Consider the following 12,509-nt stretch of genomic DNA (forward strand, 5'->3'; position numbering starts at 1 on the left):
CTCAGCAGTGGGATGTATATAGGCTGAAATGATAATGATGATGAAACAAAATCTACCCTCAAATGGCTCCTTAAGCCAGCTGAGGGTATATGAAAACATTACATGATCAAATAATGCAGGTTAAAGTTAAGTCGTTCAGTGACTGATCCAGGCGGTTTTTTATTTGGTTGGTTAACAATAAATGTTATTTATAACATTTATTATACATATATTTATGAACCTAGACAATAAAAAAAAATATTTTATTAGTGTCCATGTGGTGGCATTTTAAGGCCACCCCACACATAGCGTCTCCCGAACGTCGGCGTCTAATCAACTCTATGGCTGCTGCTCGACGCAGCGTTGTAGCAACTGCACACTTGCGCAGCGACGCCAGTTTCCATAGCGCTGACTATTTAGACGCTGACTCTCGGGAGACGCTAAAGGGCTAAAAATTGGCGATGACCATTTTTCGAAAAATTTCTATAATCCCATAGTCTAGTAATAATGCCCAGCGTACGATAAACGTGAATAGCTCATATGTCAAACCTTGCCAAGCAAAATGAAATTTTACTTAGCCAACACAAAGTTCAAATTAGAATGGAACAGGAGACCTTTTAGGTCTAGCCGTGGATAGTGACAGATGTTGATTGTTCCAGGTTCTACGAACAAACCAACGGTACCGAAGAGTTCCCCCCGCACGCGAAGCGCCCTCCCCCCTCCAGCCTGTTCCTCAACCCCTCCCCCTTCTTGTACCCCCTCCCGAGCAACGCCAGCCTGTTCGACTACGGGCACTACCATGGGTACCATGGGGGGCAAGAAGGGGGGTTTGAGAGGAGAGATGGTGAGTAAAGCCCCTATTTAATACTCCCCGAGAGTATAAAGAAACTTCGCTCAATTTTTTTCAATTTTTTTTTTGTGCTCTAAATATAGTGCAACATAAAATAGTAGAAAATAAATGAGGGCGTCACTTTCTTCCTAACTGTCACATTTTTGAGGTAAAATGCTTAAACATGGCAACAATTTTGTATGGAAATTGTGACGTAGGCACTGGTGTTTACAAAAACGATTGCCATCTGATCTTCCAACCCAGGAAACTAGGACTTATTGGAATTAGTCACGATGTTTTTCCTTCACCGAAAACCAACTAGTAAATATCAAATGATATTTCGTAAATAAGTTAAACTCATACTCGATACGAAAAACTTGGTGCCCTATTGATATTCCGAAAAAAATTACGCCGATTTTTGTTTCGCCGACAACGATTCGCCGACGGGTTCTTTGGCAGAGTAACGATTGGCCGAATCTCATTACGCATAATAGTCATTTGCGAGAGTAGTCAATAAGCAGAACATTGATACGCATATTTACTATTCGTAGAATAATCATTTAGTAATTGTCATAATTACCCGAGAAACCATTGGTCGAAACACAATAGGTCGAATGTTCATTTGGCATTAATATTGACTAGAAAAACTTCTCTCTAATTTATTACTTTACTAAATTAACTTTCACATACTCGTAGTATTCATTGAAATTGCTAAAAAAGCAGTTTAGGTTAGTTTAGAGCTGCACCCTTAAGAAAACGAACCGTTGCTGGAAAAGTGGGTTAGGTTGGGTTAGAACTGCGACCCCCAAGAAAACGAACTGTTGCCAGAAAATTGGCTTAGGTTAGAACTACGACCCCGAAAAAAACGAACATTTTCCAGAAAAGTTGGTTATTAGGTTAGGTTAGAACTGCGACCCCTAAAAAATTTATTCTTTCCAGAAAAGCAGATTGCGTTAACAACTCAATAAATAAAAATTTTGGTAAAAACCGGATTTATAAGAAGTAACTTTTCTACAGGTCCATGAACCTGTGAAATGAAATTACATGAACTAATTGTCCTTGAAACTAAACCAATGTTTTAATTTTTTGGTAAACCATAACTAATCCGAACTAAAATTATTTGAAGTAAATATTGTGTTTAAAGATTTTGCCATTTGAAATAACTTGATTTTTTTTCTGTGAAACAAAAATCTATAGAAAAACTTGCCGGCAAAACAAAGCTAAACCATATAAATATAATAATTTTTATAAACCATAATTTACTTAAAAAAGGATAATATTTTATTTCATCCTTGTGGATATGGGTTTTCTTTATTTCTGCAAAAAGTTTTTGTTTCGAAAATAACGACTTATATAAAAAATGTGAAACGTTATTCGACTAAACATTGCTTAAACGAAACGATTACTCTACTAAATGGAAATCGTCCAATAATAGTTACTGCTAAATTACACAGAAGCGAACTGAACGGTATGTGAACCAAGAGTCTACGTAACGTTAGTCGACCAAAAGTTACACTGACAAATAAATGAATCTGCGAAACGATGTTCGGCGAATCGTTGTCGGCGAATCGATGATCTGCTAAAAGTTTTTCGGAGAATCATTGGGTACCCGCCGATTTTCGAACCCGTGACCTCCGGATACTATAAAATGAGGGTTTCCGCGATCGAGTTTTTCACTAGATGACAGCACCGCGGCGAGAGGTCTAGCGGTCATAATTCACCAATCATGTTTAGTTTTTTTTTATTGGTGGATTTCTGACAGCAGCTGTCAAAAAGACCTCTCGTTACGGTGCTGCCATCTAGTGAAAAACTCAATCGCGGAAACCCTCATTGTAACCCTGTGAATGTCCATATAGGCGGCATCAGCGTTCGCGACGTGTCCTCAATGAACGCGTCGTTCCCGGAGCGACTTAACCCTTCGCTGCTCAAGTCGGACGACGAGTGGAAGAACATCAACACGATGCTCAACTGCATACTTAGCATGGTCGAGAAGACGAAGCGAGCGCTGGCTATACTGCAGCAGAGAGGTATGGTACTATATGTGAGTGTAAGCGAGGCAATATGCACTTGCCGGTTTAAGAATGCGGTCGGCAACTGTCAAAGGTTTGCATAGATGTCGCCATCACAGCTTGCCCCTTTTTCTACGAAATCTGACTTAAACGGCTGGCATCTAGAGCATAAAATTCCATTAATAAAAAAAGCGGCCAAGTGCGAGTCGGACTCGCCCATGAAGGGTTCCGTAACAGCAAGTAACATAATAAAATTGGGATATACCTACGGTTTATTACGTATTAAAAAAAAACTACTTACCAAATCTTGTTGAAACCAATTTTCGGTGGAAGTTTGCATGGTAATGTACATCATCATATTTATTTTAGGTTTATCATTCTCTTATTTTAGAAGTTACGGGGGGGGGGGGGGACACACATTTTACCACTTTGGAAGTGTCTCTCGCGCAAACTATTCAGTTTAGAAGAAAATGATATTAGAAACCTCAATATCATTTTTGAAGACCTATCCAAAGATACCCCACACGTATGGGTTTGATCAAAAAAAAATTTTTGGGTTTTAGTTCTATGTATGGGGAACCCTAAAAATTTATGGTTTTTTTTCTATTTTTGTATGAAAATCTTAATGCGGTTCACAGAATACATCTACTCACCAAGTTTCAACAGTATAGTGCTTATACTTTCGGAAAAAAGTGGCTGTGACATACGGACGGACAGACAGACAGACAGACATGACGAATCTATAAGGGTTCCGTTTTTTTGCCATTTGGCTACGGAACCCTAACAAACAAATTGACACAATTCTAGGGATTGACAGGGCAAGCTATGCTGGCGCCATCTGCTAAATACTTCGACCGGCCAACCCCATTACAACCGTTACAGTTACAGTCCCTCTTTAATTAATAAAGTTAGAAAAGACGAGCAGTCTCTCTGGCGGCGAAATACTGTCGCGCCAATCGTGTACAGTCGCCATCAGATATATCGGAGCGGCCAAGGTGTTCACAATATCTGAACACGCACTCTAACGCCTTGACAATAGAGGCGTGTTCAGATATTTGTGAGCACCTTGGGCGCTCCGATATATCTGATGGCGACTGTACTAGGCCTACTGGGGTATTACATTGTGCTTTGCTTATTGCCTAGAATTTTTACTTTTGTTGGACTCATTCTAACAGTTTTTTTTTTGTATTTCAGGAGTGGAGCCCACAGAAAGCAATGATATCAAACGGGCGGCCAGCGAGATCATGGCACAGGCAGTCAGACAGACAGAGGAACGGGTGGCCGAGGTGCGGCGGCGGGCAGAGGACGCTGTCAACCAAGTAAGCGGTGTAATACCACAGAATAAATAATAGTACTAGGTACAGAAGACTCACTCTCTAACAAAATACGTCTGTCACGATCAGGACAGATCTGGCCGCTAGATGGCGACAGCGCTACGCGCGGCTTATGGCTAGTCACCAAAATTGGTGTGGAACGGATGTACTTTTAGTTTAGCTACCTGTAGCAAAGCGACGTAATAAGTACGTAATCGCGGAGTGAGCCAAGCCTGGTAAATACCTACTTTAGCGCCACTTGCACTATCCAGCTAACCCCGGGTTAACCGGTTAAACCTGGAGTTACCATGGTTACCAGTACTAGTTGACACAGGGATGGTGCAAATGGCGGTAATAATGGGTCCAGCGTGGTTAAAACTAGTGGCTTTGTGAGCTATAAAAGCCACAGAAAGCAACGATATCAAACGGGCGGGCAGCGAGATCATGGCACAGGCAGTCAGACATACAGAGGAACGGGTGGCTGAGGTGCGGCGGCGGGCAGAGGACGCTGTCAACCAAGTAAGCGGTGTTATACCTCTTTTAGCGACCCAATAACCCCGGGTTAACCGGGTAAACCTGGAGTTGCCATGGTTACCAGTACAAAAAGACACTGCAATGCTGCAAAAGGTGCTAACAGTACTAGGCTCCAGCGTGGTTAAAACTATACTTGTATCTTTCTTTATAGGTGCTTAAATGAAAGTAAACAAATAATTTGTGCATTTTCGGTTAGTTGTAACATTTATTGAATTTAACCAACCAAATACAAAACCATCTGGATCCGTCCCTGAACGACCTGACTTTAACCTACATTATTTGATCGTGTAATGTTTTCATCTACCCTCAACTGCTTAAGAAGCCATTTGAGGGTAGAGAAACCTATCTATAGGATGACCTTACGAAAATCCCGAAAAGTTAACGGTTTCAGAATTATGACTAACGATAATCTGACAATCATTACACTATGACTTTCAATAATTATGTCAAACAAAGGTTTCCGACTTTGTATGTAAATGATTGTGTTATCAGGTGAAGCGGCAAGCGCTGGTGGAGCTGCAAAGGGCGGTGGGGGCGGCCGAGGCGCGCGCCCTGGAGCTGGTGGCCAGCGAGCGCAAGGAGCGCCGCAGCCCCGCGCCCGCGCCCAGCCCGCCGCAGCAGAACGTGAGTTCCCGTTGTGTTTAAAGGGGATCTATATCTGAATGCCTAAAGTCTTTTCACCTATCTTTGCATTCCCTAATATTGTTTGTCATAATGATGAGTTGTCCTAACACTAAAAACCCTAATTTTGGTTTCCCTAAATATTGATTACTTATCATATTTTCTTTTTTGCAAGGGTCACATTCCAACCCTAACCTAACCCACTTTTGTGGCAGCAAGTTCTAAAACCTAACCATTTTTCAGAACCTTACATTATGGAAGATAATCATTATGACAATTGATCGTTAGGGCATATGCCCATTAGGACAAACCAGTTAGGGCAAGTGACTTTAGGACAAACGTTGTTAGGGATTCAGAATGACACCCGTTTAAAGGACACCCCACACTGGGGTCTTTTAAGCGTCGGCATCTGTTCAGCGCTGCTGGTGGTGGTCTGGTCTGGTGGTCTCGTCAGCGCTATAGAAAATGGCGTCGCTGCGCAGTTAACTTATTTGTTAGAGAACTGTTACCTTTGACAAATATGCCTATATTTTATATGTTTCAATATGTTCCAGTGCTGCTGGAACTGCGGTCGCAAAGCGCAGGAGACCTGCTCGGGCTGCAACTCGGCGCGGTACTGCGGGGCCTTCTGCCAACACAAGGACTGGGAGAGCCACCATCAGGTACTAGCTCATGTTACCTTATCTCCTGTCTCTGTCTCTCTTTCAAAGTTCTAAGTTTAAAGAATTAGAGAAATCACTCTTGAGTCGGATGTGGTACCCTGCGAAGCCCCAGGAAAGTTTGCTGGGAGATGTATTTATGGACGGACTCCTAGCCTAAGTAGTGACCCTGCCTACGAAGCAGGAGGTCCCGGGTTCGAATCCTGGTAAGGGCATTTATTTGTGTGTTTATCAAAAATATTTGCTCCTGAGTTAGGGATGTTTTCTATGTATATAAGTCTTTAAATATAATTATATTTATATATATCGTCGTCTAGTACCCACAGCACAAGCCTTAGGTACTAAGCTTACCGTGGGACTAGATAGATCTGTGTAAAATTGTCCTATAATATTTATTTATACAATTGCTACAACGAATGTACAAATATACTTGACTAAAATGCTCAATGAAATTGCATCGTTAAAACATATATAAGTAATCAAAACAAAGCACTTTCGTTTCTTTCAGGTCTGCGCCGGCCGCGATCAAAAGCCCACCGCACTCCGCACTTCACCACCAGCCACGCAGCCCACTCTCCCCAACATGCCCACTCTACCCACTCTGCCCACTCTGCCCAGCCTGCCCAAGCCCACACGGGCCCCGACCCCGGACAACCGACTATCCCTAACTACCCTTAACTCTGCCGACCGATTGCATACGAATCAGGATAGGAGTCTAACTTCCACAAGTAACGATAGGATCGCGCTTGCTACTCTGTCTACTGCACAGGGCATTATATCAACCATTGGGAAGAAATGACGTCCTAATAAGGAGGTCAAAATGCCGAGAAAGGTTAGGAGGTAAATTGAAGTATACGGTTCTTGGGTTATTTAACCTTTTACTGATTGAAGGAAAAATTTAGGTTTTTAAAATTCTATTTTAACAAGAGGTTTCATTGATATAGGGTAAGACCACCAGTGAATGAACACTTAAGCAATTATCCAAGTTTGAAAAATCATTGCTCAGCATTCATTAACAATTGGAATAATTAACTGCAATTTAATCAATCCTCATTTAATAAATAAGAAAGTAATTTCTGGGATTTTTAGTTACTTTCATAGTTTTTGAGTTATACCAGAATTTACCAAAAACTACCCAAAAACCTAATGAATGAACATAAAAACTAGTGAATGAACACCGAAAAACCCAGTGAATGAACATTATTTAACTCTTTTTAATTAACATATTAAAATCATTTTTATCACAAACACCGTTTCCGGTGCTATTTTAATAGGTATAGCGATAGCGTTTATATCTTTTTATCACTCCATATTGACTTCGAATCGATTAGAATGTAATAAAATGATGGTTATTCACCAATAGGTAACATAGAAACCCGTTACATATTAAACGGAAAAAATAAAATCAACCATTAAAACAAGAACCAACGTGCATATTTTGATGAAAAGGGGTCATGCTCATCAAATAATCCTTAAAATAATAAACTTGTCACTGCATTGTTCGTGGCTACACTGTTCATACATAGAATTTGTAGAAATCCAATGAATGAACAAGCCACATTTTGTATTGTTCATACATAGGCATGACAAATCTAGTAAATGGACTATAGAAATTTGGTTTGTTCCAATACTGGCTAAATTAATCAGAATCGTCTTCTATGCAGAATCACAAAAAACAAGCTCAATACGATTGCGTTTACATATACATTTGGGAAAAAAATTAAATCTACGCGACACCAGTAAATGAACACACCAATAAATGAACACACTGTTCATTTACTGGTTTCAGAACATTTGATGAGCCAGTAATGGAACTATAAAAAATAAAGACTTAATCGCATAATACGCCGAGAAAGTGTACCAAAATAGAAGGTTCAACTCTTAATCTAACCAAATAACTAAACTTTGTACTGGTAAAGATTCAATAAGCACTTCAAATGTCGCTCCAAACGTACACTGTTCTTATCTGGGATCTAACATTTCCATACAAAACTTCAAATCCAGCAATACGTAAACTTCAAACGCCAGTCACATCCTAACTGGTCGAAAATAAATTTATTACGGGTTGTCATTGCATAGGAAATAGAGTTGTTAATAAGAAAAAAAATAAGACAAGTGGAAGAAATTGCTATATTTCTTATTTTAGACAAAAAACGTGATTTTGTTCATTCACTGGGGGGTGTTCATTCACTGGAGGGTTTACCCTACTAGACGCTGGTCATGGTTTGTTGATGTAAAGTGTCAGTCTATGGAACTTGCTAACTATGTAAACAAACCGCCATATTGAAATTGTCAAAGAATGATGAATTTACTAGTGACTTTTGTTTACATAGTTAACAAGTTCCATAGAATGACACTTTATCGTATCATTCCTACGGTATAGTACGACATAAAATTGTAGGATTCAAATAAAATGGAACTAAAAAAAATCCATAGTAAATTGTGGCCATGTTTAAGCATTTTACGTCAAAAATGTTACAGTTACGTAGGAAGTGGCACCCTCTATAATTATCTACAATTTCTTGTCGGACTCTAGTTTCAGTGTTTTTCAATTATGATTTTTGATGACACGAACCTTGTGTAGTAAATTTTGTAAAATAATACAAATTCTGTGTTTTAACTGGATCTTTTTCGAGTCAATAATGTCAGAATATATTATAATTGAAATGTTGTAATGTAGGTACATAAGAATGTTGTAACTTCAATTCTCTTGGCTGTTTATACACATATCTATCTCTAATGTACCTACGTGTAAATACGGGTTAAGATATAATTACTGTTATTTTTTCTAATTTTAAATTTTCCTACTTTATTTATGTCTTTTTAAGTGAAAATTGAATATTTGAATTAGGTAAGTACCGATATTAAGTTGTTTTTTTTTGTTGAACTGTTTCGTATGAATTTATTTGCTAATAATAGAGAATAATATTTATTTTATATTTTTAACCAAAGAATGTTATTTGTGATCAAATATAATTAATTTTAATTCAGTTGAGTGCCATAATGTATATTTTTGTTACCGTTGTACATATCACTACATAATGTAATAGTTTAAATCGATATTCCTGCACTAAATCTCACTATAATGTCATTATACACACTCACTTTAAAATATTGAAATAGTAGTTGTTTATGTACAGAACTTTAAAGTTACTTAATAAGTATTGAGACAAAACTAACTTGCTGCTTAAAAATTAAACGGCAGATTTTTGTCTGTTTCCATACCTTGTTGACTGGACTATTGATAAGTGAATGATTCCTTATAATATATGTGCAATATTAATATTAATGTATAGTTAAGGATGAATGTAAAAATTCGAATTTAATAAATGTAATGAATTTGAAGTTTAAAGCAATTCACAAATGGGCTTATTACTGTCGTTTTGACTCTGTTCCACAATTTCTACAGAATATTAAGGAATTGAAGAAATGATGGAACAATATTGAATTTGTGTTCTCAGGGGGCCGTAGCCAAGATGACAATCGTAAACAAAAAACAATAAACGGGAATAACAGATGCGAAAGAAAAATCACGTGATTTCCATGTACTATTTTCTAAGTATATATCATATCTTAGTTTCGACTGGCGTATTTTGTAAAATTGACTCTTGGCTAGGGCCACTAATGTGTTCCATCAACCTTATTAATTCTATTCCATTCGTACATTGTTCTATTCCATGAAATGGCAAGCCCGTTTTAAGTGGATGCTTAAAAAAACGGCGATTTCCATTTGTTATATGGAACTTTGACATAATGGAACAGAATGTGAGTGTTCCTGTAGAACAAATGGGAATAACCAGTCTATCATCAACTATTTGTAGGCCTACACTGATTTGTTTCTTAACCAAAGTCAATATATGTGGCGTTCCATGCCTAAAGGGTTTTTGTAATAACAACACAACACAACACAACAACAACAACAACAACAAGAATACTCCATATCCATAAGCAACCTTTAGGCATGGAACGTCACATATAATATATATTGATCTATACATATATATTCCGTCGTTATGTTTAATGCAGACAGTATAAGTGTGGGCCTAAAAGTAGATCTAATTAACAGGTCAATTCGAACGTGCACTGACACTGACATCAAACCGATATTTGAATAACTGGAGCCTGGGGTCCGGATGACAACTAATCCCTAGAATCCCGAGAATTGGCGTAGGCACTAGTTTTTACGAAAGCGACTCTCATCTGACCTTCCAACCCAGAGGGTAAAAGCTAGGCCTTATTGGGTATAGTCCGGTTTCCGAACGATGTTTTCCATCACCAAAAAACTCATTAGTACGTGCCGGGGTTTGAACCTGCGACCACCGGATTGAAAGTCGCACGCTCTTACCGCTAGGCTACTCGTACCAGCGAGAATGACAACTTTACTGATATCATGATATGATTTATATATCGGTTTGATGTCAACTGCACGTTACGAATTAGCCTCTGAATCTAGTACAGTCGCCATCAGATATATCGGAGCGGCCAAGGTGCTCACAAATATCTGAACAATCCTCTATTGTCAGGGCCTTAGAGTGCGTGTTCAGATATTGTGAACACCTTGGCCGCTCCGATATATCTGATGGCGACTGTACCATTGTACCTATTATATTTCTGACCTGTTCACCTAACGTGTGAAATAAACGAATGTTCCAAAATCTTTATTTGCCTTTTCTTTTGTGTATTTTCTAATACAACCTGAGTAGCGGACCAAGCTGACTTTGCACTTTGCAATGAAATGTGGAAATTGGGAGTAGGTACCATGCAATAATATCGCAGAATAAATAATAGCACTTACTACCGTACAGAAAGGACACTTTCTACAAAACTGAAGTTTAACAGCGATTCGGGGTCGAATCATACTATCCCTTAGACTTTAGAGCATTTACAGTAAAGGGCCAAAAAGAATGCACATCGGCAATCATCGCATTTCCGAATACAAACGAATGCTCATTTCCATGTACATCAATTATTAGGTTAGTCGTTTATCAGAATTTGAATTTAGAACTAAGTACTTTATTGTTGTTTTGTTTTGATTTCACGTGAAATATATAGAGCTGTAAAACACGATGTAACTATTTTTAATTATTTACTAGTAACTGGAGATGTCATCGCTGTCATTTTCTTTACGAAACAGTCTGCCGATTGTTGCGGGGGAGGGGACGTCAAATGTATTGCTATTTCTACATTATCTGTACGTAACGTACAAAATGGTCAATATGGTCATGTCAGTAAATACAAAAGTTTGTACAATTGTGCAAGTTTTTCGGCAGAGGGGTAAGCTCTCAATGATCACTCCAGTCAATAAATGCTCTCATCATTCTCTTGCCCTTGTCCCATTCACTTGGGGTCGGCGCAGCATGTCTTTCTCTTCCACACCTCTCTGTCGCCCGTCATTTCATCATTCACTTGCATTCGTTTCATATCATCTCTCACACAGTCCATCCACCTTTTCCTCGGTTTTCCTTTCCTCGTACTTCCCTCCACATTCATTCGTAATACCTTTCTCGTCACATGACTTTCATCCCTCCGCATCACATGCCCGTACCACGCTAGGCGATTTGCCCTTACTTTTTCTGTTATGGGTGCAACTTTCAGGCTTCCTCTTATATACTCATTCCTTATCCTATCCATTCTCGTCACGCCACACATCCATCTCAACATTCTCATCTCCGCTACATGCAATCTCTTTTCATCCGTCACCTTTAGGGCCCAACACTCTGATCCATACATGACGACAGGTCTTATGACTGATTTATAAATTTTACCCTTCAACCGAAGAGGCATTCGGGCGTCGCAAATGGTTCCCGTGACCTGTCGCCATTTCATCCATCCTGTGCTAATCCGGTTTTTCACGTCACGGTCAATATCGCCATCGCACTGTACGAGCGAACCGAGGTACTTAAAGTCGGAGCAGACCGGCAGTGTAACGCCGTCGAGTTCTATGGCAGCAAAACTGGAGAGACCGCCAAAATCGCAGAACATGTGTTCCGTTTTAGATCTGCTGATCTTTAGGCCAACATTCTCCAATTTTTGCCGCCATTTCTCAAGTCTGCTCTGCACCTCAAGTTCGTTTTCACCAACAAGCACAATGTCATCGGCAAACAGCATACACCAGGGTGCCTCCTCCTGTATGTCTGACGACAGAGCGTCCATAACAAGCAGGAAGAGGTAAGGGCTTAAAGCCGATCCCTGGTGCAAGCCTACCGTGACACTGAACTTGTCGGTGGTGCCAGCAGCTGACCGGACGCGTGTACAACATCGGTTGTACATTGACCGGATTAGCTCTATAGATCGTTTTTTTAGCATTAGAAAGAACTTCATAGAAGGTAAGCGATCATGACATGTCTTTTAATCGAAAAACGCTTTTTAAAAATCAATAACTATTACTTATAAAAGCAGAAGAATATAAATGATCGTATGAGAATCTCATAATGAGATTCATAATTGTTACACATTTGCCGTAACTTATTTTTAAAATGTGTTTTTCAATTAAAAGACACATCAAGATTGTTTACCTTAGTTCTAAAGCTAAAAAACCGGCCAAGTGCGAGTCGGACTCGCTTTC

General features: G+C 39.3%; 1 protein-coding gene across 1 annotated transcript in view; it reads left to right on the forward strand.

Annotated features, from left to right (window-relative positions):
- The window catches only part of LOC134673910 (protein CBFA2T3), a 114,019-nt gene extending 106,807 nt beyond the window's left edge, over positions 1-7,212 (forward strand). Inside the window, exons 7-12 of the mRNA XM_063531964.1 lie at positions 639-823; positions 2,665-2,835; positions 4,012-4,136; positions 5,157-5,288; positions 5,840-5,947; positions 6,453-7,212. Coding sequence (XP_063388034.1) covers positions 639-823; positions 2,665-2,835; positions 4,012-4,136; positions 5,157-5,288; positions 5,840-5,947; positions 6,453-6,743 — 1,012 coding nt within the window. The 3' untranslated portion in view covers positions 6,744-7,212. The remainder of the gene's footprint in view (positions 1-638; positions 824-2,664; positions 2,836-4,011; positions 4,137-5,156; positions 5,289-5,839; positions 5,948-6,452) is intronic.
- The last annotated feature ends 5,297 nt before the right edge of the window (positions 7,213-12,509 follow it).

Source organism: Cydia fagiglandana, chromosome 19 (genome assembly GCF_963556715.1).
Source record: "Cydia fagiglandana chromosome 19, ilCydFagi1.1, whole genome shotgun sequence".
NCBI classification, from domain to species: Eukaryota; Metazoa; Arthropoda; class Insecta; order Lepidoptera; family Tortricidae; genus Cydia; species Cydia fagiglandana.